Source organism: Palaemon carinicauda, chromosome 44, assembly GCF_036898095.1.
Source record: "Palaemon carinicauda isolate YSFRI2023 chromosome 44, ASM3689809v2, whole genome shotgun sequence".
NCBI lineage: Eukaryota > Metazoa > Arthropoda > Malacostraca > Decapoda > Palaemonidae > Palaemon > Palaemon carinicauda.
Window position 1 is genome coordinate 41,574,480 of NC_090768.1, and position 23,800 is coordinate 41,598,279.

General features: G+C 39.8%; 1 protein-coding gene across 2 annotated transcripts in view; it reads right to left on the bottom strand.

Annotated features, from left to right (window-relative positions):
* Window positions 1-23,800, bottom strand: part of LOC137634169 (uncharacterized) — a 157,140-nt gene that overhangs the window by 10,686 nt on the left and 122,654 nt on the right. For both annotated transcript variants that reach the window (XM_068366430.1, XM_068366431.1), the window contains 12 exons: window positions 23,111-23,345; window positions 22,107-22,216; window positions 19,345-19,519; window positions 18,907-18,996; window positions 17,156-17,387; window positions 16,777-16,887; window positions 15,825-15,944; window positions 7,341-7,451; window positions 5,984-7,151; window positions 5,398-5,846; window positions 3,573-4,356; window positions 3,255-3,372 (listed from right to left, as the gene is read on the bottom strand). In XM_068366430.1, the coding sequence (XP_068222531.1) occupies window positions 3,255-3,372; window positions 3,573-4,356; window positions 5,398-5,846; window positions 5,984-7,151; window positions 7,341-7,451; window positions 15,825-15,944; window positions 16,777-16,887; window positions 17,156-17,387; window positions 18,907-18,996; window positions 19,345-19,519; window positions 22,107-22,216; window positions 23,111-23,345 (3,703 nt within the window). The remainder of the gene's footprint in view (window positions 1-3,254; window positions 3,373-3,572; window positions 4,357-5,397; window positions 5,847-5,983; window positions 7,152-7,340; window positions 7,452-15,824; window positions 15,945-16,776; window positions 16,888-17,155; window positions 17,388-18,906; window positions 18,997-19,344; window positions 19,520-22,106; window positions 22,217-23,110; window positions 23,346-23,800) is intronic.

Below are 23,800 nucleotides of genomic sequence, written 5' to 3' on the forward strand. Positions count from 1 at the left end.
GCAGCACAACCTAGCTCCCAAGGCCATCAGTGAGCGCCTGATGACTGTCCGCATCCCCATCACGCGGGACAGACATCTCACCCTGATCTCTGTCTACGCCCCGACTATGACCTCAACCGATGATAACAAAGCTGCCTTCTACACCCAGCTCGACCGCACCATCCAGGCAGTGCCCGCCAATGACAAGCTCGTTGTGCTTGGCGACTTTAATGCCCGAGTAGGCAAAGACCATCGCCTGTGGGAGGGAATTATCGGCCGCCATGGCATTGGAAATTGCAACGCCAATGGCCAACTCCTACTGGGTCTGTGTGCAGAACACCAACTTGTGGTAACCAACACCATCTTCCAGTTACCAAAGCGACAAAAGACCACATGGAGACACCCACGGTCTAAACACTGGCACACCCTGGACTACGTCCTGACCAGAGCCAGAGATCGAGGAGACGTCCGCATCACCAGAAACGCCATGGCCCGTGCCGCGGAGGAAACACTAGGCTACACCACCAAGAAACGGCAGGATTGGTTTGATGAGAATGATGCTACCATCTCTCTTCTCATTGAAACCAAACGACAAGCACGCCTGACTTTGGAAAACCAACCAACAGCTGCTAACAAATGTGCTCACAAGGTGGCTGAAGCTGGTTGCCAGAGAGGTATCCGTGAAGCCCAGAACATCGGGTGGCAAAGAAAAGCTGCAGAAATACAGAGTTTCGCTGACCAACGTGACCTGCGCAGATTCTATGCAGCAACAAAGGAAATATTCGGTCCCACACGGTCATCAGTGGGCAGCCTGAAGGACGCGGATGGGGCCACGACCATCACCGACAGCAAGGGCATCCTGGCCAGGTGGAGGTCTCACTTTGAGAACCTCCTCAATGACCAAGCAGACACCCCAGACGATCTCCTGCGAATGACCCCGCAGCATCCCGTCCGTCACTGGATGGCACTACCACCCTCCATCCATGACTTCAACAAGGCCCTGCAGCGCATGAAGCCCGGCAAAGCCCCAAGGCCAGACAACATCCCGTTGGAGCTCCTCACTCACGGTGGCCCCAGCTTGAGGAACCGTTTGATGCTCCTTATACTGAAAATATGGGAGACCAAGACCCCCCCCCCAGTGACTTCCGCGATGCAAACATCACTACCATCTTCAAGAAGGGAGACAGGGAGAACTGTAACAACTACCGGGGAATATCACTACTAAGTATCGCGAGTAAGATTTTCGCTCGGATTCTCCTTGACCGCCTCCTTATTCTTGCAGAAGACGTCCTGCCAGAGTCCCAGTGCGGCTTTCGACCTTCCCGCGGGACCATAGACATGATCTTCTGTGCGCGACAACTACAAGAGAAGAGCCTCGAACAACAACAGCCCATAATGTTCATCTTCTGGGATTTGAAAAAGGCCTTCGACAAAGTACCTCGACCTGCCATGTGGGCTGTCCTCAAAACATATGGCTGCCCACCCGATTTTGTCAAGCTGGTGCGTGCCCTCCATGACGGAATGGTTGGGAGAGTCTGCCACCAGAACTCTCTTTCAGACCCATTCCCCATCAACGGCGGCCTGAAGCAGGGCTGTGTTCTGGCCCCGACGTGTTTCTCGCTATACACCGCAGCAATGCTCAACGAGATTCCCCCAGACACACCCTCAGTCGACCTACGTTTCCGCATGGATGGAGGCGCTTTCAACCTTGCTAGACTCCGCGCCAGAACCAAGACCACCATGTGTGCAGTGCGAGAACTGCAGTATGCTGACGACAATGCCACCCCAGGTCAGACGGCAGAGGACCTGCAGTCGTTAGCTGATGCATACAACTCTGCCTACGAACGTTTTGGGATGCAAGTCAACTCAGACAAAACCAAGACCCTCGTCCAACATCCACCAGGACTGATGCTCCCCAACTTTAATACCACAGTGAATGACCAACCGTTAGAACAGGTGGACCAGTTCTCCTACCTAGGGAGCATCCTAACATCAACTCCCACAAGCAAAAAGGACGTGGAGAACAGGATCAGGGTAGCCCACTCCGCCTTTGGCCGACTCAACTGCCGCGTATTTAACAACCACGCTCTGACAATGACCACCAAAATAATGGTGTTCAGGGCAGTAGTCCTCTCCACGCTCCTGTATGCATGTGAAACATGGACGCTATATAAAAACGATATTAAAAACCTAGAACGCTTCCAACAAATGAAACTGAGGCAGATCTTGAAAATCCCCTGGGAGAGCCACACCACCAACATTGAAGTCTTAGAACGTGCCTCGCTGACCAGCGTGGAGGCCACCATCATCCACCACCGCCTCCGCTGGATAGGACACGTGCATAGGATGGATTCACCTAGGCTCCCAAAGAAAATATTGTACGGAGAACTGACCCAGGGCACCAGACCACGAGGAGCCCCGAAAATGCGCTATAAAGATCAACTAAAGCGCACCCTGGCTCTAACCGACATCGATCCTTCCTCATGGGAAGAAACAGCCAGGGACAGGAAAACCTGGAGGAGTACAGTACACCATGGCACCGTGGACTTCGAGGAGAGGAGGAGACAAAATGAGGAGGCTAGGAGGAGAAGGAGGAGAGAGCGATTAGAACAGCCCCGCCCACCACCTACCCTCCCTTATGAACACTGTCCGCGACTCTTCCACCACAGACTAGGACTTAACAGCCACATCAGGCATAAGCACCCACCCCACAGATAGGAGGCTGATGGCAAACGACAGAACCCAATACTCGGACACGAGTGGGCGCCGACGACTTACTTGATGAAATTTTATAACTTCAATTTTATTTAATTAAATCTAATTTAATTTAGTTGAAACAAAGTTATACTTTTACACTGCTCAGTTTTAGAACATTATGATTAGATAAAATTTCCCAACACAATTTGGTTTCACTACTAATTCAGAATGGTCTATGAACCTCAAAATAATGTCTAACATATGCAAAGACTTAATTTTACAATAAGGAATTATTTTTTTCATAAAAGGTGCATTAATTTTTTAAATCTAATTAGTAGATTATCACAGGATTTATTTGAAAATTTCGGACAACAGCCATTAATTGCTCTCAAAAATATAAAGTCAATCTGTCATCCAAAATGGTGACCTACTCCATAAACTACATAACGGAATGAATATAACTAAATAAACACAAAATAGCAAATTCCACAATGTCTTTAACAGCATCAGATTATAATAAATACAAAAACTAAAACTAATAATATTTATGCTATAAAAATAAACTTAAAAAGTTTTACCTTTTTCCCATAAGCAGTGCCATCAAATAATGGCCAAATATCTTCATAGATATGATCTCTTCTATAAAAAGATCTCCGATATTTCCATCTAGGACGAGCTCTGCGACCTGTATGATGACTAACAGAACATAAAATTTCAGTGCACTGAATTCTAACTTTGATGAGAGAAGCATTCTACATTATGATTCCAAAATACTGTATAACACCATATAACTTTGATTTAGCTTCAAAATGTATTACAGTATGCTTTGTGAAACCCCAGTGAAATATTTCAACTTTATATTAAAAAAGTAAATTATATTTATTTATGGTACTCACAGAGATCTTACAGGGCCAATGCCCCACTCAGCATATTTTTCAGGAGTTCTTTTGGGGGGGCCATTGTTTTGGTCTATGCCTAATTCTTCGAGCTGAGGTTTAGTGTTCATTATTTTGTCATCCTCTGTTTTGCTCAATGAACTCACTGTTCCAATACCTCTAACTGGAGTTTTTGCCTCTGGTTCAGTTTTTAACATTTTATGCAACCCAGTACTTACTTCTGTTTGTGTATCAGGTATTTTCAAGATCATCATCTCTTCTGGAGAAGGAATACTGGTGCTTGAATGTGCCGGTGGGAAGGCTGTGGTAAAAGATTTTTCATGTGTATATTGTTTACTATTGACCGGATAAGATTCATTTTGAGTGTGTTGTACGTTATGTTCATCTTTTTCTTGGTTTCCATGGTGGTCAGTTCTATTCTTCTCATTGTAGGATGGGTGAGGTACATCATACCTTCCCTTTCTAAGCCTATGTTTTTTTCTTCTCTTATGCCATCTAGATTGCTTGTTCTTATTCAATGTATAATTTGTTTTTGGGTGAATATTTCTGTACCTTGTTTTCTTTAGTCGCTGCGCTTGTTTTTGCTTTCCTATTTGGTTTCTCTTACCACTCTCCCTACTACTCTTATTTAAAATAGGACTCTTGAGTTTCTTTTGACTTTTAAACTTGTGGTTTCTACGCCCTTTTTTTAGTCTCCTCCTGTGTTTGTCCTTTCTGTTTTTATAACTTGTTGTATTGGAACTTGCACCAGAAATTATTGAATTACTCTCCATATTATGGCTGCCTGCAAAAGAGAATGCCTTCGTATAGTATACATCAAAATGTATTGAAATTTTGAATATCTGCATACAAAAAGTACATAATGTAAGCTATACTGAACTTTCACTTACAGTAAAATGTCAAATTATCAAGTTAATGTTATTTCATAATTCTGAAACTTAGAATAAGAAATTCTGGAACTTTTCCCATCTACCATAAAAATTTTTTTGTTTTCTTTGTAATGAGCTGCTAATAAAATACTTAAACCCTTTTAATGCAAGAGCTGATAGGATTGGATTGCCTAAAATAGAAGGGATGGATAATAACACACCAATTTGAGATCGATAGCATAATCATAGGAATGCTAGAAAATGAAAGATAATATGAACGACTGAATCGTTAGCAAATACATGAATAACAGGAAGAAAGCTACTAAAGATCTTCGATAAAGAAGGGAAAAAACATCAGAGAACAGAAACATGTGAAACATGCTTACAAATTGGGGAGGGATAAATGTTAAACTATGACCACAACATATTTATGAATGGTAACACATGAACATGAAATTTGGCTAACACAGGCTAATGTCCAAATGTTTAATGCCTCATTGATATTTGGAGTGATAAGATATTTACTGAGGTGTAGTAGGTGTTGCAGAAAAGAGGATCTACCATATGAAATATTATAGAAACCTTAATGGATGAAAGGGTAATATGGATTTAATGATTAAGAAAATTATGTAAAGCAAAGGCTTTAATACCTTGGAAATACAAAAATTTAAAGTAACATGGCACAAATGAAGGATTTGTGTTCAGCTTCTTGGGTATGGGTATGGCTCTGAACACTTAATTTTCTTTTAACAGGAGTAATAGAAGCATTAACATGGTAAAACGGATGGAAAAGAAAGAAAACAGTTCATGAGCAAAATCTGTGAGAAATTCCATTCCACTGATAAAGGAGAGGCATTTTTTACTAAGAAAGCCAGCTACTGTACACAGCCATCAGAATCATAATGGGTTTTAAGTATTTCCTATGTAAGGTGGTTAATGAAAATATATATACTTACTTTTGAAAGGATTTAAACTGTTAGACCGGGGTGTGGTGATATTGCTTGCTTCTAGAATGATGGGTAGAGTAGCAGCTGTTGTATTGGAAAGAGAAGTATTTTGCGTGGGCATAATCGTACTTAAATGTGGTAAAGTATCTGTAGTACTTATGTTATTTGCTGGGCTTGCCGTAGTTGCTACTTCTAGTTCACTTTCAAATTCTGTAGTTGTAAATGACTCTTCCAAAGGCTCTTCCTTGATAATTAAGAGAATAGATGATGAAGGCTGATGGATATATGGTAAACTTGTTGTGGTTGTTGCTGTATACACTACTGAATCATCTGTGTCAATGCTTCTTACAGTAGTGGAAACTATAGCAAGGGTATCAATATTTTCAGTAGACAAAGTTGTTGTCTCATTAGTTTTATCTGATTTTGCATGACCGCTACCACGAGTCCTTTTGTGATGCCTGCAATAGATAAATGGCATTACTTAAATAAGACTTTTATATTAGAAATAGTTCTTACAATAAAATTCAAACAGACAATATGAACCAATAAAATTTTACTCAAAGTAAAAAAAAAATGTACTGTAACTGTACTGTACCTTCCAGACTGTTTTCTTGATCCTCTGCATTGACCTTTGCTATGTCCTTTGCCTGTTGGTTTATTTTTCCTTTTTCTTTTTCTGCCACCCTGGTTATTCTCATGTTTTGAGCTATGTCCTGAACTTTGCCATAAGTGCCTTCTTGTACTATTTTTTCCTGAGTTGTTAAGAAGGGACTGCTTTCTTCGACGTCTATGTTTCTTGCACCTTGTCTTTTTATTTTTTTTCCGGTTCCTTTTCTTGATTGCAGTTTTATTTTGCTTTCTAATTTTCCTTAAGGAAACATTTGCATGGTTGAGTTTCCTGGATTTTCCTCGTGAAATTTTATTACTGATTTTGGGCAGCTTGTTATTTGTTTGATCAAACTGTTTACTGCTCAGAACTGATCGTTCTATCTGAGAACTGAAACAGCTGCTGTCTTCCTGGCACACAATAGCAGTCTCTTTATACTTAATTCTCTGATCACTAGATATATTGACTGAAATTTCTCCAAGTGGTTTATCTTTTATCTTCAGGTCATTCCCTGATGAATTCAGGGATACACTTGGTTCAACAAGGAGTGCAGATTCATTCTTTTCCTGAGTCAGGGGAAGAGCAATAAGTTTTGTGGCATCACCCCAATCACCAGATTCACTCTCATCTGTTAGATTCTTTTCATGAGAATGAGTAATCAACTTATATTTCCTCTTTTTACTTCTGTAATGTCCTATCCGAGTATTAGGTGAAGACGTTCTGCTTCTATGAAGTTTAGCTGTCTCTTGCTCTTTTGGCATATTAGAAGGGGCTTTCTTCTTTTTCTTCTTAATTAGTTTTGATGCTTTTCCTGTATCAAAGGGCTTCTTTAAATTTTGATCTTTTCTGAGACCATTAACCAGGTGGCTAGCTTTATAACTATCACTCTTTTTTTCTTCTTCACCATAAGGTGGTAACATTACATTGTTATGTTCATACTGATTAAATCTGTCTTTGATTGCATTAGAGCTTTTGTTTCTGTACCTTTTAAGTTTGTTTTTGTTCGGCTTAAAGGTTTGATTAATTGTCCGATGCTTATCAGGCCTGTTGGCTTCTTTATTTTTGTTGGTGGTTGTAGATATTGGAGTGCGATTGGTACTTGTTACATTGAGATTTCCTGTAGATTTTACAGCTGTTGTTGCAGTTTCAAAATTACCTAAAGACAAAATACCTAAGTCTCAATACTCTCAACAGTGATTGGAAGATTATCATTTCAACTACATGGCAACTACAGTACTTCTAAGTTCATTTAAACAGTTTCATTTAGTTAAGATGGAAAATGGCTTGAAGACCAATTGGACGATTGAATTGAAAATTTTCTCTATGTAATGAGTTGTAGGCTTACCACACAGGCCACAAGACTTCCTGCAAAACTGATTCATATAAATGGGATTTACTTCGCAGTCGCCCAACTCCGCCCACTCAGGGCACTGAGGATTTGCATCCCTGCACAGGTCTACAGGAATAAAAATAAAAAGCCAAAAATAATTTTACCTGCAAGAATAATATAATGACAATTATAATTGTGTTGTTTCATACAGTGATAATTGTATAACCAATAATAGTTAAATAATAATAATGTACAGTCAAATTTAGAAATACAAAAAGATTCTTAAGCTTAAAAGTTTCTAAGTCCAACCTAATAAACTTAAGCCTCTAGATCATATTCTCCAACCCTCTACTTTCCATTATTTATAGTAAGTTAATCTTGCTAACAATAGTGAGCTAGCCTACAAATTTAGCAAGTATTCCTACAACTATTTCTACATAACAAAATCATTTCAAAATAAGTTGATAAATCTGTTTCCCACTAACTAAAATATTATTTTATTTACTGCATTCAAAGGATCTTATTTTTGAAAGCTCTGAAGGTGAAAGTACTCTCTCTCTAACGCTCTCTCAATGAAGAGAGCTTAGAACATGCCAATAATTGAGAGGAGTGTGGGGTATCAGCAGATCAGATGGATGGATATGGTGAGGAGGGATATGAGTGGAAGAAAAAATACAAAGAATAGATACAGATGGAGAAAGTTGACTTGAGCAGCTGACCCTGCTATACAGTTAGGTTAATAAGGTCGAAAGAAGAAATTAACAAATATGTTATTTTCATTAGTAAAATAAATTTTTGAATATACTTACCCGATAATCATGTAGCTGTCAACTCCATTGCCCGACAGAATTCTACGGAAGGGATACGCCAGCGATCACTATACTAGAAGGGGGTGTACTCACCAGCGCCACCTGTGGCCAGGTACTGCAGTACTTCTTGTTGACACCACCTCAATTTTTCCTCGGTCCACTGGTTCTCTATGGGGAGGAAGGGTGGGTCAATTAAATCATGATTATCGGGTAAGTATATTCAAAAATTTATTTTACTAATGAAAATAACATTTTTCAACATTAAACTTACCCGATAATCATGTAGCTGATTCACACCCAGGGAGGTGGGTGAAAACCAGTGTACATGACTATAAGATAGCTAAGTATCCCGTATTTCATATTATCAGTTATTCAAAATAACAATGAAATTATAAGTACCTGGTAAGGAAGTCGACTTGAACCATTACTCTGCCTTTGATAAGTTCGTCTTCCTTACTGAGCGCAGCGTTCCTCTTAGGAGGCTGAACAACCCAAAGGTGCTGAAGTATACAGGGCTGCAACCCATACTAAAGGACCTCTACACAACCTTTAACCCAGGCGCTTCTCAAGAACGAATTGACCACCCGCCAAATCAAAAAGGATGCGGAAGGCTTCTTAGCCTACCGTAACAACCAAAAAACAACAATAAAAGCATTCAAGAGAAAGGTTAAAAAAAAAAGGTTATGGGATTAAGGGAATGTAGTGGCTGAGCCCTCACCTACTACTGCACTCGCTGCTACGAATGGTCCCAGGGTGTAGCAGTTCTCGTAAAGAGACTGGACATCTTTAAGATAAAATGATGCAAACACTGACTTGCTCCTCCAATAAGTTGCATCCATAATGCTCTGCAGAGAACGGTTCTGTTTAAAGGCCATCGAAGTGGCTACAGCTCTCACTTCGTGGGTCCTTACCTTCAGCAAAGCAAGGTCTTCATCCTTCATGTGAGAATGGGCTTCTCTAATCAGAAGCCTTATATAATACGAAACTGCGTTTTTGGACATAGGCATCGAAGGTTTCTTGATTGCACACCATAAGGCTTCTGACTGTCCTCGTATAGGTTTTGACCTATTAAGATAGTATTTCAGAGCTCTGACAGGGCAAAGAACTCTTTCTAGCTCGTTACCCACCATGTTGGAAAGGCTAGGAATTTCAAACGATCTAGGCCAAGGACGTGAAGGAATTTCATTCTTAGCTAAAAATCCGAGCTGTAAAGAACATGTTGCTGATTCGGATGTGAACCCAATGTTCTTGCTGAAGGCGTGAACCTCACTAACTCTTTTAGCTGTTGCAAGGCAGACGAGGAAAAGAGTTTTGAGAGTAAGGTCTTTGAAGGAAGCTGACTGGAGAGGTTCGAACCTAGGAGACATAAGGAACCTTAAGACTACGTCTAGATTCCAGCCTGGAGTGGATAGACGACGTTCTTTAGAAGTCTCGAAAGATTTAAGGATGTCTTGAAGGTCCTTGTTGGATGAAAGGTCCAAACCTCTGTGGCGGAGAACTGAAGCCAACATACTTCTGTACCCTTTAATCGTCGGAGCCGAAAGGGATCTCACATTCCTTAGATGTAATAGGAAGTCAGCTACTTGGGTTACAGAGGTATTGGTAGAGGAAACTGCATTGGCTCTGCACCAGCTTCGGAAGACTTCCCACTTGGATTGGTAGACTCTACGAGTGGATACCCTCCTTGCTCTGGCAATCGCTCTGGCTGCCTCCTTCGAAAAGCCTCTAGCTCTAGCGAATCTTTCGACAGTCTGAAGGCAGTCAGACGAAGAGCGTGGAGGTTTGGGTGTACCTTGTTTACGTGAGGTTGACGTAGAAGGTCCACTCTTAGAGGGAGAGTCCTGGGAACGTCGACCAGCCATTGTAGTACCTCTGTGAACCATTCTCTTGCAGGCCAAAGGGGAGCAACCAGCGTCAGCCGTGTCCCTTCGTGCGAGACGAACTTCTGAATGACTCTGTTGATGATCTTGAACGGCGGGAATGCATATAGGTCGAGATGGGACCAATTCAGCAGAAAAGCATCCACGTGAACTGCTGCTGGGTCTGGAACTGGGGAACAGTACAAAGGAAGCCTCTTGGTCATGGAGGTGGCGAACAGATCTATCGTAGGCTGACCCCACAAGGTCCAAAGTCTGTTGCACACGCTCTTGTGAAGGGTCCATTCCGTGGGGATGACTTGATCTTTTCTGCTGAGGCGATCTGCTGAGACGTTCATGTTGCCCTGAATGAACCTCGTTACCAGAGTGAGATTTAGACTTCTTGACCAAATGAGGAGGTCCCTTGCTATCTCGTACAGCTTCCTCGAATGGGTCCCTCCCTGCTTGGAGATGTAAGCCAAGGCTGTGGTGTTGTCGGAGTTCACCTCCACCACCTTGCCTAACAGGAGGGACTTGAAGTTCATTAAGGCCAGATGAACTGCCAGCAGCTCCTTGCAGTTGATGTGGAGCGTTTCCTGTTCCTTGTTCCATGTTCCCGAGCATTCCTGTCCGTTCAAGGTCGCGCCCCAGCCCGAGTCTGATGCGTCCGAGAAGAGATGAAGATTGGGGGTCTGAATCGCTAACGATAGACCCTCCTTGAGAAGGATGTTGGTTTTCCACCACAAGAGAGTAGTCTTCATCTCTTTGGTGACAGGAATAGAGACTGCTTCGAGCGTCAATTCCTTGTCCCAATGAGCTGCTAGATGGAATTGGAGAGGGCGGAGGTGGAGTCTCCCTAACTCGACGAACAGGGCTAACGATGACAGGGTCCCTGTTAGACTCATCCACTGTCTCACCGAGCAACTGTTCCTCTTCAGCATGCTCAGGATGCATTCTAGGGCTTGGCTTATCCTTGGGGCCGATGGAAAAGCCCGAAAAGCCTGACTCCGAATCTCCATTCCCAGGTAAACGATGGATTGGGAGGGAATGAGTAGGGACTTTTCTAAGTTGACCAATAGACCCAGTTCCTTGATCAAGTCCAAAGTCCAGTTGAGACTCTCCAGACAGCGACGACTTGTGGGGGCTCTTAACAGCCAGTCGTCTAAATAAAGGGAGGCTCTGATGTTCGAAGAGTGGAGGAATTTTGCAATATTCCTCATCAGATGCGTAAACACCATAGGAGCTGTGCTTAGGCCAAAACACAGGGCTTGGAATTGGTACACAACCTTTCCAAAAACGAATCTCAGGAAAGGTTGGGAGTCTGGATGAATAGGAACGTGAAAGTAAGCGTCTTTCAGATCCAACGAGACCATCCAGTCCTCCTGCCTGACCGCTGCTAGGACCGACTTCGTCGTCTCCCTAGTGAACGTCTGCTTGGTGACATAAGCATTGAGCGCGCTGACGTCCAGCACCGGTCTCCAACCTCCTGTCTTCTTGGCCACCAGAAAGAGACGGTTGTAGAAGCCCGGGGATTGATGGTCCCGGACTATCACCACTGCCTTCTTCTGTAACAGGAGCGACACCTCCTGGTGTAACGCTAGCCTCTTGTCCTTTTCCTTGTAGTTGGGAGAGAGGTTGATGGGAGAAGTGGTCAGAGGGGGATTGCGGCAGAATGGTATCCTGTAACCCTCCCTTAGCCACTTGACAGACTGGGCGTCTGCACCTCTTCTTTCCCAAGCTTGCCAGAAGGTCTTGAGTCTGGCTCCTACTGCTGTCTGGAGAGGAGGAGAGTCAGTGTTTGCCTTTTGAAGTCTTGGGACCTTTCCTAGACCTGCTCCTGGAAGAGTCTGGACGGGTACTTCCTCGGCTGGGGGCTCTGCCACGAAAGGGCGGAATAAATCTCGTAGCAGGAGTATCGGCTACTGGGGTGCGGTAAGTTCTGGGAACTGAAGGAGCAACCTTAGCCTTACGAGCTGAAGAGGCCACAAGGTCATGAGTGTCCTTCTGAATAAGGGCCGCAGACAATTCCTTGATAAGCTCCTCAGGAAACAGGAACTTAGAAAGCGGAGCAAAAAGTAACTGAGACCTTTGACAAGAGGTGATGCCAGTAGAAAGAAAAGTGCAAAGTTGTTCCCTTTTCTTGAGTACTCCTGAAACAAACATTGATGCAAGTTCGCCGGACCCATCCCGAATTGCTTTATCCATACAGGACATTATAAGCATGGCTGAGTCCTTGTCCGCAGGGGCAGTCTTCTTGCTCAAGGCCCCCAGGCACCAGTCGAGAAAATTAAAAATCTCAAAGGCATGAAAAATACCCTTTAAGAAGTGGTCTAAGTCGGAAAAGGTCCAGCAGACCTTAGAGCGCCTCATAGCTGATCTACGTGGAGAGTCGACCAAACTTGAGAAGTCAGCCTGGGCAGAGGCAGGGACTCCCAAGCCTGGTTCCTCTCCTGTGGCATACCATACGCCCGCCTTAGACGTCAGCTTAGTAGGAGGGAACATAAAAGAAGTCTTCCCTAGTTGCTGTTTGGACTGCAACCAATCCCCTAATATTCTTAAAGCTCTCTTAGAGGATCTAGCAAAGACGAGCTTAGTATAGGCCGACTTAACAGGTTGCATGCCTAGCGAAAACTCAGATGGAGGAGAGCGAGGGGTAGCAGAAACAAAATGATCCGGGTAAACCTCTCTGAAAAGAGCCAGGACCTTGCGAAAGTCAATGGAGGGAGGAGAAGACTTGGGTTCCTCCACGTCCGAAGAGGGATCATCTAGGTGCGCAGCTTCCTCCTCAGAAACCTCATCACCAGAGTGTTGCGAAGCGAGAGGTAAAGTTACAGCGGTGTGCTGAACAGCAGAATCTTGACAAGCGGGTGCATAAACACTTGCGGTTTCATCCTCAAGTCTCTGTTGAAGAGGATGAGGGCTGGTAACGACAAAGTCAAGAGGTTGGGATGAAGGAGGTTCTGCGGCGGTTTGAGGAGCAAGTGTGGAGAGAGGCGACTGTATTAAAACCTGAGGTTCAGGCTGCAAAGACTGGTCAAGTAGAGTAGAGGAAGGTAGGTGCATGCGTTGAGGTGGCTGACTCCTAGCATGAGTTTCCTGTCTCAAGAGTTGCGCTTGCTTCAAGGGTTGAGGTGGATGCGCAGTAGCAGGTTCCTGTCTCACGAGTTGAGGTTCTTGAGGTGTGAGCTGCGAGAGTTGAGGTAGTAGCTGCGCAGAACGCAGTTCCTGTCTCACGAGTTGAGGTTCCTGAGGTGCTAGCCTCAAGAGTTGAGGCTCTCGCCTTGAGGAAAGTTGAGGTAGCAGCTGCGAGAGCTGAGGTGGCTGACTCAAGGATGGTAGAGGTTGTCGTACCTCAAGAGGTTGTTGCCTCGAAGATGGTCTAACCGCAAGAAAATCTTGCCTCAAAGCATAAGACTCCTGTTCCCATTGCTGAGGTTGCCTTAAGGAAGGTGGAGGTTGCTGCACAACGCTGGTAACTGGCAACTCCGAACGCGGTAGGGTAGCCTGAGGAACCTCAACTTCGTACGCCTGGCAGACTGGACTGCGGTGAGGCGGAGCGCTCGCAGGAGGAGGTGTAACCTTCTCTGCCTGAAACTCACGCATTAAGACCGCAAGCTGCGACTGCATGGACTGCAGCAAAGTCATCTTGGGATCAACAGACGATAAGGTCTGTTGAGGCAAAACCTTAACAGAAGATGAGGTCTGTTGAGGCATCGCCTTACCCCTCTTAGGAGGTGTGCAGTCACCTGATGACTGCGGAGAGTCAGAGCTAACCCAATGACTGCATCCGGGCTGTAGAACTCTTGAGGTCTGGACTTTACGTTTAAGAGGTCTTGAGACCTGAGTCCAGCGTTTTCTCCCCGAAATTTCTTCTGCAGACGAGGAAAATAAGGGCTCAATCGTCTGCGGGTGGGAGTGACGGTCTCTGTAAGACACGCCCGTAACCACCGAGGATACTTCTGTGCGCCGATCAAGGCCTGCCGAACCCTTTTGCCCTTCGACATTGCTTCTGCCCTGGGCTTGGGAGCTTGCAAGAGGTCCCGGACTGGGAGGACGACTGGCACGCACAGAAGTACCCTCACGCACAACACTGACACTGACACTAGCACTCGGCACCGCACTGACACTAGCACTCGGCACAGCACTGGCACTACCACTTCCCACTGCACTTTTGACCTTAAGTTCCTTGACGTCTGCCAAGAGGAACTTGTGGTCACTCACTACCGATTCCACTTTGTCACCTAAAGCCTGAATGGCACGCAAAACATCGGACATATCAGGCTGAGCACAAATAGTAGGATCGGGGGTAGCCACTACAGGGGGAGGAAAAGGTTGAGGATCATGAGGTGAGGAATAAAGCGAAGAGCGAGCAGAACTCCTCCTAACTCTCTCTCTCTCTAACTTAGTGGTATATTTAAGGAATCGAACAAACTCAAGTTCCGAAAGTCCGGCGCATTCCTCACATCGATCTTCCAACTGACAGGATATTTGCCTACAGTCGGAACAAGCGGTGTGAGGATCAACCGAGGTCTTCGGAATACGCCTATTACAAGACCTACATCGTCTATGGGGAGGGGCTTGAGAAAGGTCGGACATCTTGAATCAAAGAGCTAGTCAAGGGGGATTCCAAATAAAGCAAAAGATCGTTAACCATTAATCAATCAAATAAAAGCTATCTAAGCTAATAGAAAAGTTTCCAGTATAGCGAAAGCTGAAATCTTAGAGCAATACTTCACCAAAAACCGTGAACAAGACTCCAAAATTATAAGCGTATCCATGAACGTCTTGCCGGAAGCACGACAGAGGAAAAATTGAGGTGGTGTCAACAAGAAGTACTGCAGTACCTGGCCACAGGTGGCGCTGGTGAGTACACCCCCTTCTAGTATAGTGATCGCTGGCGTATCCCTTCCGTAGAATTCTGTCGGGCAACGGAGTTGACAGCTACATGATTATCGGGTAAGTTTAATGTTGAAAAATATATATATATATATATATATATATATATATATATATATATATATATATATATGTATATATATATATATATATACATATATATATATACATGCATATATATATATATATATATATATATATATATATAAATAATTAAGCGTAAAAGGGATAAGAATAGTATTTTCTCCATTAACCAGCACACAGATATATTTAAGGCATGCAGAACTGAATTTCAAACTTGTCTGTACAAAGTCCAATGTATAAAGCATTTCCTTACCTGGTTTTTACATTATGTCAATGTGTCACTTTGCATGACATATATTTCTAAAAATGATTTTCAGGCAATTTTCTCAAATCTATCAGAGTACACTCACTTTTGTTTGGGAAGATCAACATAACTTCCCAACTCTATTCCTATACCATCTTATTCTGTACTTTGTCATTTCAATATACAAGTACTATGATGAAGCCTACATATATTCATACACTAGTATGTGAATATTATAAGAAAGCAAAAATTTGAAAGAAATGCAAAACAATCTATTAAATGAAATTACATAAATTTTTCACATGATATGAAAATGCAATGAAAAACAGGCAATGTTATATGTATGAAGACCTAGACTATGGACCAAATAGTGAGTTAAGCTACTGCTTTTAGAATACCTCTGCCATAAAGTGTTTTTTGTTTAAAAAAAAATGAAAATAAAAAGTGTAAAAGCAGGAATAACAATGGATTAAATCTAAAGAGATCAAAAGAATCGACAGAGGATCATTGAATTATTGTCATCACATATGATGTACTTCTATAAGTAGAATTGAATGTACAGGAAATGCATTCCTTCATACGATTATCAAGAATGAAAAGTTAAACTTACCACAATATCCACAGGATTTCTTGCAGTGTGCATTCATCCAAATACGGTTTTCATTACATTGTTCGTGTGTTGCCCAAAACTCACACTCATTATGTTCATCCTCACAAACTGCTGAGTATTCTAGAAAAATAAGACAATAAAAAGTAGAATGCTATTATATTTAGTTTGACATTATCTGTCACCTCGTCATCACAACGGAATCAATCAGGGTCTTGTAAATATGTGAGTATGCTAAATTATTTGTATCAAACAATCACTTCAACCCTTAATTTTCCATGAGGGAAAAGAATTACAATTTGTATGAAATGCTTGTGCAGAAATTTCACTTTGAAAATATATCTTATCAGTAAAGAGGCAATATAAAATTTAAAAGAAATAATTTTTGAAAAAGATAATTCAAAAGAATAAAAATTTTGTTAAAATAAAAAAGCACATAATTTCACTTCTCAATCATCATCATCATCACCACTTCTAAATATACGTTGTATCAAATTAACATAGTTCTGTGTCCAATTAGAGAGGAGGAGGGTTGTCAATATAAAACAACTGTTAGTTTTTAAAAACTAATAAAAAATTGCTCATACAACAATTCAAACCATTGTCTTACTGCATGTGAATACTGTAATTACTTTGGAAAAATTAGCAACTGTAGCAGAAATGAGGATGATAATAGATATTAGCATTAAAAGAAGAAATATTCACCTGAAGAAGTTATGCTATCCATCAACATACAAATACATGAGGTTTTCAAAGTACAGTACAGATAAAGTATCAAGCTGTAGTATGGTCACGGACTATATTTAAGACTTGTTACTGTACTCTCAAGACAAATTAACTTGCTACAAAAAATACTTAATTAGATTCTGATATGGTATGAAGGAACTAAAGATGGAATTCAAATATTAATTCAATAGGAATTTCTTTAGTTTGATGGAAAAACTGATAATCTCACCGCAGACAGCACATGACTTCTTGCAGTTCAGCTTCATCCAATAAGGATTCTTTTCACATTCACCATTTGCTGCCCAGTATTCACATTCATCATCTGTGTCTATACAGTCGTCTGTTGGTCAAAGAATTAAAAAGGTCTTAATATTACTGCAACCTAATTGGTTAAAGGAATTTCTGCCATATGAACAACAAGAAACGTATGCCCACAGATACATGATTAACTTTTTCATTCAGTATTACAACAGCAGCTAATAGAAAATAGAGCAGTGCTAGGCTTATATTCCACAGTACAATACAATAAAAAATATTGAGACAGGTAATATCTAATGTAATATACTGTACAACAAAAGAATAATAGATGTGACTCCCAGCATACATACAAAGTTCATACTTAAGAGAGACTTCGGTTATAAAATCTCCTTGTAAAACTATTGCCAACTTGTACTGGAAAGACACAAAGGTCTTTGGGGTGTGATCAAAGTCATGGTATACACGAGTTGTGTCCCTAGGATAACTGGCTTCCCCTGCTTCGTTAACTGCTAAGTAGGAATCCTCGTGGACAGGCAGATGCAAATCTGTTAAGACTACTTTAACATGGCTTCCTCTTGGTGCCTGTGCAATAAAGGGTTTCAATCTATAAGGGACCTTTGTTGTTGTTGCTTTTGAAAATTTTAGTAAATTGAAAGTACTATAAAGAATGAATATTTAACTAGAAGAATTGTAATAATAAAAGACCTCAATTTCAATTAAAAGAGCTACAGTGGTACCTTGGTTTACAAGTTCAATTCATTCTGGAATTAAGTTTGTAAACTAGAAAAAATTTTCCCGTAATAAATAAAGGAAATTCCCTCTATCCATTTCACACATCCATAAATACATATATGCAATCTTTTTTTTAAATGTTCGTAATGGAATTCACTAAAAAGTTCCCCTAATCTCAGAAATGAATGTCTATTAATTCACAATAAAAAATAGAAATACAGTAGTGACAATTAACTCGCCATTTACCTATGAAGATTGTCATGACTGGCATGAGAGATATGAGAGAGGAAGAGGAGAAAAACACTTGCATGATACTGCATGCAGTATGATGCTGCTATGAGTGCTGCTCAGAGAGTGGAAAAATAATCTTATCTCTTGCTAACTGCTCAACATTGGTTCAGATAAGTAAATTTTATCTATGCTATTAAGAACACATGGAGGTTGTTTCATTAATACCAGCCCCATTTTGCAGCATCAGTTGATCTGATTTCCTCTTTTTTTCTTGAGAATCATACATACTGTCCATGTATAATTATGCATATTTGCCAGGTCTGCCACACACGCATCTTGTTCATGCTTCTAAATCATCTCTTTTTTCACTTCTATGGTAATAATCTCCTTCTTAAGGTCTTTGATGAAGAACGCTCGCTCACAGGTCTACAAAGGACAATCCCAAAGACGCTCACATGATTCTATAGATAATGCTGCTATAAGCACTGCTCAGAGAATGGAAGAATTAAGGTCTGAAAAGGGGGGAGGGGTTTGTGAGCTAATGCATAATAAAATCGCATGAAAACTGCATGGGTGGCACATGAGTACTGTGTAACTGCTTTCTACACATAAGAAAGCATATAGTACTTTTCAAAAAAAGGTTTCTATATGGAGAAAAATTCTTGCTCGCAGACTGATGTAATGCTCAGACAAATACGACTTTATATACTCTCGCATTATAACAATTCGTTCATACTCAAAGTTTTCATAAACCGAGGTACTACTGTACTGCAATCATCTGTCATTCTAGTTTAAAAGGTCTTCTACATTATATCCAAATAGTCTTACAGGTACAATAAAATGAGATAATATACTGTACATTACATAATCATATTAGGATTCTAACACTAATACCTTGATTCAGCTAGATATTACAGGAAGTTCAATCTCCATGACACCACTGTATCAGTTAAAACACTGCAAGCTGTTATGCAGCTGATATAATACAATCTAAAGGTTTAAAATAACGATATAGTTATATCTATGTCTTATTTAATAAAGAAAGCCTTTGCAGGAATCCCACAATTAGGATGGATTTTTAGAAAAATATCTCATGAATAAAAAAAATCTTATGAAGTGCTCAAAGAGAAAAACTTACTTGTAACCACCATTCGCACTGAAGTAACTCAAAGAAGCGTGGACCAACTGTAATCCAACCTCGGGGTTCTGTTCGATTGACAATGATGATCTGAAAGTAGAAAGAATCTTGAAGCAAAGTGAATGGAAAATCATTGCCTTTTTAGACTTTGATGTCAATATAGAATATCATACTCAGTAACTTGCTGTATGAAATACTAGAATTCTTGAGGTATTTTAAAATACAAGAACAATTTTGCCTTGAAATATCTATGTACCGTATAAAGGAAATGCATGAAAATGGATCAACCAGCACAGACTTTACTATAGTGCTACAAAGTGGTGACTGCTTGAACCCTTCAGAAAAATTTACATCACAAAGAATGATTTTAAGATTTAACTTACATTACAACTTAGATAATTAGTCAAGAAACATATCTTTCTTTTTAAGGGATTTTACCTTGTGACATGGCGAGTCTTCCAGTGTGAAACCAACTTGAAATGCAGCATTTTCAGAACTGAATGGTGAATAATCATTACTAAACTGCATGTAATGAACTGAGGCAACATTAGGAAGAATCACTTCTTTGGGAAGATGTCTTGAGAAACCATCAGCAACCACACCCTTACAATGTCTGAAATGAAGAGACAATATTTTTCAAATCTCTGAAAGGTCAGTTAGTATACAAATGGCAGGATTTCAGATTTTATTATCCAGTTTTGTGATACAATAAAATCTTTATTTTGATGAATTTGCCTGAGTAACATAGCTATTATCTATGAAGCATAAGCTTCTCAGCTTTAAAACCAATAAAAAAGTTTTCTCCCTCCCAACCCCTATATACCTTCCCTATCAAAGACCAACGAGCAAGGTATCATACTCATACCAACAAGTATGAACCATACCCAGTAGTCTGAAGGCATCCTCCAAGCTTCATTACTCATTCTATCTTGGTCGGTCACGAGTGTGGTTAACCTTCGTCTCTCTCAGTAATTGATGTTAAATATTCTTTACATAAGGTTTATATATTTGTAGGACTTATTTCAAAATTAGCCAGGTAAGTCTTTTCTCTTTTCAAAAGCGTGCTTGTATCAAATGCTCCATAAATAGGCTGCTATCAAAAGACATAAACCCGCTATTAGCACTTTGTCGTATTTTAGCACCAAGCTTAATCCGGGCGCTGTGTTCAAGTAACAAGTAAGAATTTTAGTTACACATAAGGGTGGACATTGCTGGGTTTATATGACAACTTGCTTCTAATCTAGAGAATTTTTCTAATTTCATGAAATCTTCCATTGTTATTTTTGCAGTTAATTTCAATTCATGTTCTACAGCTTCATTAAGAGAATCGTGAATCCTCTCTGCTCCTCCCATGTTGGCTATGGCTATGAGTGATGATAGTAGCATTACCTATTCTACTACAGTATACGATGTAGCCTACCTTTTCCTGATAATTGATTAATTCTACTGTTATTCAGATAAAAGACAATGGGATCAAATCCTTTAGAGCACTCTTTGATTTCTTCTTTTTGCTTACCTTTATCAAAGTCTGGGTCACTTGGTTCAAGCGTCTATAGCACTAATTTTGGCCATCAGACTTTTGATCCATCACACATTCACTCTAGAGCTCAAAGCAAAAGTTCAGGTCAGGACTGCTAATGCATTTCCCAATTCCTTGACTTCTGTTTCTAAACCAAGCACTCGGGATCGTTCGACTGTCTTTCTTAATACTGTATTAACTCTTTCTTCCCAAATGAAAGTCCACCTAAAGTCTTGAGTAAGATTTCTGTTGGCACATGAACGATTCTACATTGTCAGTCACATTCTTTGAAGAGTTCACTTACATATTCAGATTTGACAAGTGTTCCTTTGGTTAATGAGCAATATAGCAATGTGCAGCAAAGTGTTAATGCAGGGCAATAAAGCGATATGAATTTTGGTGCTACTATTTGTACTTTCATTTTCAGTGCTAATACCAGCCACCCGTTAAGATACTACCGATAGTTATTGGGTCCTTTAACTGGCCAGACATTACTACATTGGATCCTTCTCTCTGGTTATGGCTCATTTCGTCTTTGCCTACACATACACTGAATAGTCTGGCCTATTCTTTCCACATTCTCCTCTGTCCGCACACCTGACAACACTGGGAATACCAAACATTTTTCTTTGCACAAGGGGTTAACTACTGTACTATAATTGTTCAGTGGCTACTTTCCTCTTGGTAAGGGTAGAAGAGACTCTTTAGCTATGCTAAGCAGCTCTTCTAGGAGGATACTCCAAAATCAAAACATTGTTCTCTAGTCTTGGGTAGTGCCATAGCCTCTGTATCATGGCCTTCCACTGTCTTGGAATAGAGTTTTCTTGCTTGAGGGTACACTCGGGCACACTGTTCTTTCTTATTTCTCTTCCTATTGTTTGTTTTGAGGTTTTCATTGTTTATATATAAAAGTTTTAATTTAATAATGTTACTATTCTTGAAATATTTTATTTTGATTATCAATTCTCTAGTAGCTTATTCATTTCCTTATTTCCTTTCCTCACTAGGCTATTTTTACCTGTTGGAGCCCTTGGGCTTATAGCATCTTGCTTTTCCAACTAAGGTTGTAGCTTGGCTTGTAATAATAATAATAATAATAATAATAATAATAATAATAATAATAATAATAATAATAATAATACAAAAGCGTACAAGCAAATTGTTATACTGTGCAGTACAATAATAGCATAAATAATAAAACGGTTTACGAGCTTTGAGTCGGTATGTAAGCAAAACTTTTGTTACATATGGGCATATTTTTGGGACGAGTATAGACGATACTAACACACAACACGCAGAAAATAGTCATGCAATGCCTATATAGCAATGTTCACGCCATGTTAAAATTTTTACACCATTTTGTTTTGCCTTAGCTCGCATTCTTTACTGAATTATGCTCACTATTGTTCATTGTTAAGTTAACAGTACAGCATTGTGTCAGCTAGTAGTCTTATTCCTTTTATTATGGAGTGAAGTGTCTAGATTTCTTGAACTACCAAAAATTGGGACAAATGTAAATGATGAGTTTGCTGATCAAAGATTAATAATTATACATCCATTCAACATTGTTTGGTTATTAACCAATTGCCAGAGTAGTAACGAATGAATCTTTGAACAAAAAATTACCCTTAATTTAAAACTTGAAGTACTTCTCTATAAAAATATCATTGCACACATTTACCTGTGACAACGGCCATGAGGCTGACAAAGTTTAAGAGCACAAGTCCAATGATCATCAGTTTTTGATCCACTCTTTCTTGTTACAGTGACGACAACTCTAGCCGGTGCTTCCTATTGAAAGACATTAGAAGAAAGTCAATTTCAAATACTAAGAACTGATAACATGGAATCTGATTTGGGGTTTATTCTTGCTGTAGTAAAGCGCTTTAAAACAAAAACTTATCTGAGAAATGTATTTCTAACTACATAATGTCTAATTGTAACCAGCATTAATGTAATAAATTATTCATTATTAGATGAAATGATAAAAAAACTTCGATAAATTAGATATTTCTAATTATCCTTTATGATTAAGACATTAGTAAGTCTTATTTTTCTTAATAAATTATTCATTATTAGATGAAATGATAAAAAAACTTCAGTAAATTAGATATTTCTAATTATCCTTTATGATTAAGACATTAGTAAGTCTTATTTTTCTTAATAAAATCAATATTTACAATAACAGTACATTAGTTTGCTGTACTTGTACAGTCATAATGCACAAAGATATTTCTAACAAAATTAAAAATATTAATTTGGACAAAACATTGAAAAAAGATGACAACATATAGGATAAATTCCAATTAAAATTGTATAATAATATACTGTAAAGAATTCTGTTTATGACAAATGAAAATATTTTTGTAAGGAATCTGATAACAGACAAGGATATACAATGCAGTATAGAGTACTTTATAAAAGCATATTCTTAAATTCGGGCAAGTTCTGTAAAAAAAACTATATTACTCCCTAAATGCAAAAATTTTTGTATATCAATAGAAATAGTCTTATTTTTGTAACTGCTATTTTCTATACTGAAGGTTAATTTCCTTAGTTTTCATGTCCCTGATCCTCTAAGAAGAGGAATATATCCCTCTGTTTTTGCATTTTTTTTTTCATATTGAAGGTTAACTCAATTATTTTCAAGTAGACTACATGAAATATTAAAAAGATTAAACTTACAGCAGTTATGCTGTAAGAACAGTTGAAATTTCCAGCATAAGGATGGGGATATCCAGGAGTGTGAAGGAAGTATGCCGAAGAATTGGTATGAGTTCGACAGCAGCCTGGTATTGGATTGAATGTTACTCTAGCCTTAAATCCCCTGTATCCACCCTCACTACCTTTGAAATATAGAATCATTGTACTTCCTGACGATGTCCATCTGGTTCCTCTAGCAACGTCAGTGCCACATTTTCTGCAATTTACGAGAAATTGGTCATTCTATCTTTGAGAAATGGAAAAGGTAAAATGACAGCATGCATCACAATGTATACTGTACACAAACAAACTAACAAACTATTTATAGCAAAAAGCACAAATTCAAACACCTCATATCACTGAACTTTTAATAAAAATTTCTTCTCCTTATAAACAGGCTGCAGTTTGGAGGAGATGTAAGTATTCCTATTATAATTTATGCTATTATGTAATCTATAAAAATACCATACAGTATCTTTCTTGACTGAAATCTTCATCTTAATTTCTTTGAGACATTAACTTTCATAAAGAGGGATATAAACCAATAAGGATTTTTAAGGATAAGCTGGACAATAAAATTAATAGAAATTTGATATTTTTAGTATTCTCATTTATATTTTTGGGGTTAATGTGCTGTGAGGTCTCCAAAACTTTAAAGTGAAAGGTTAAAAC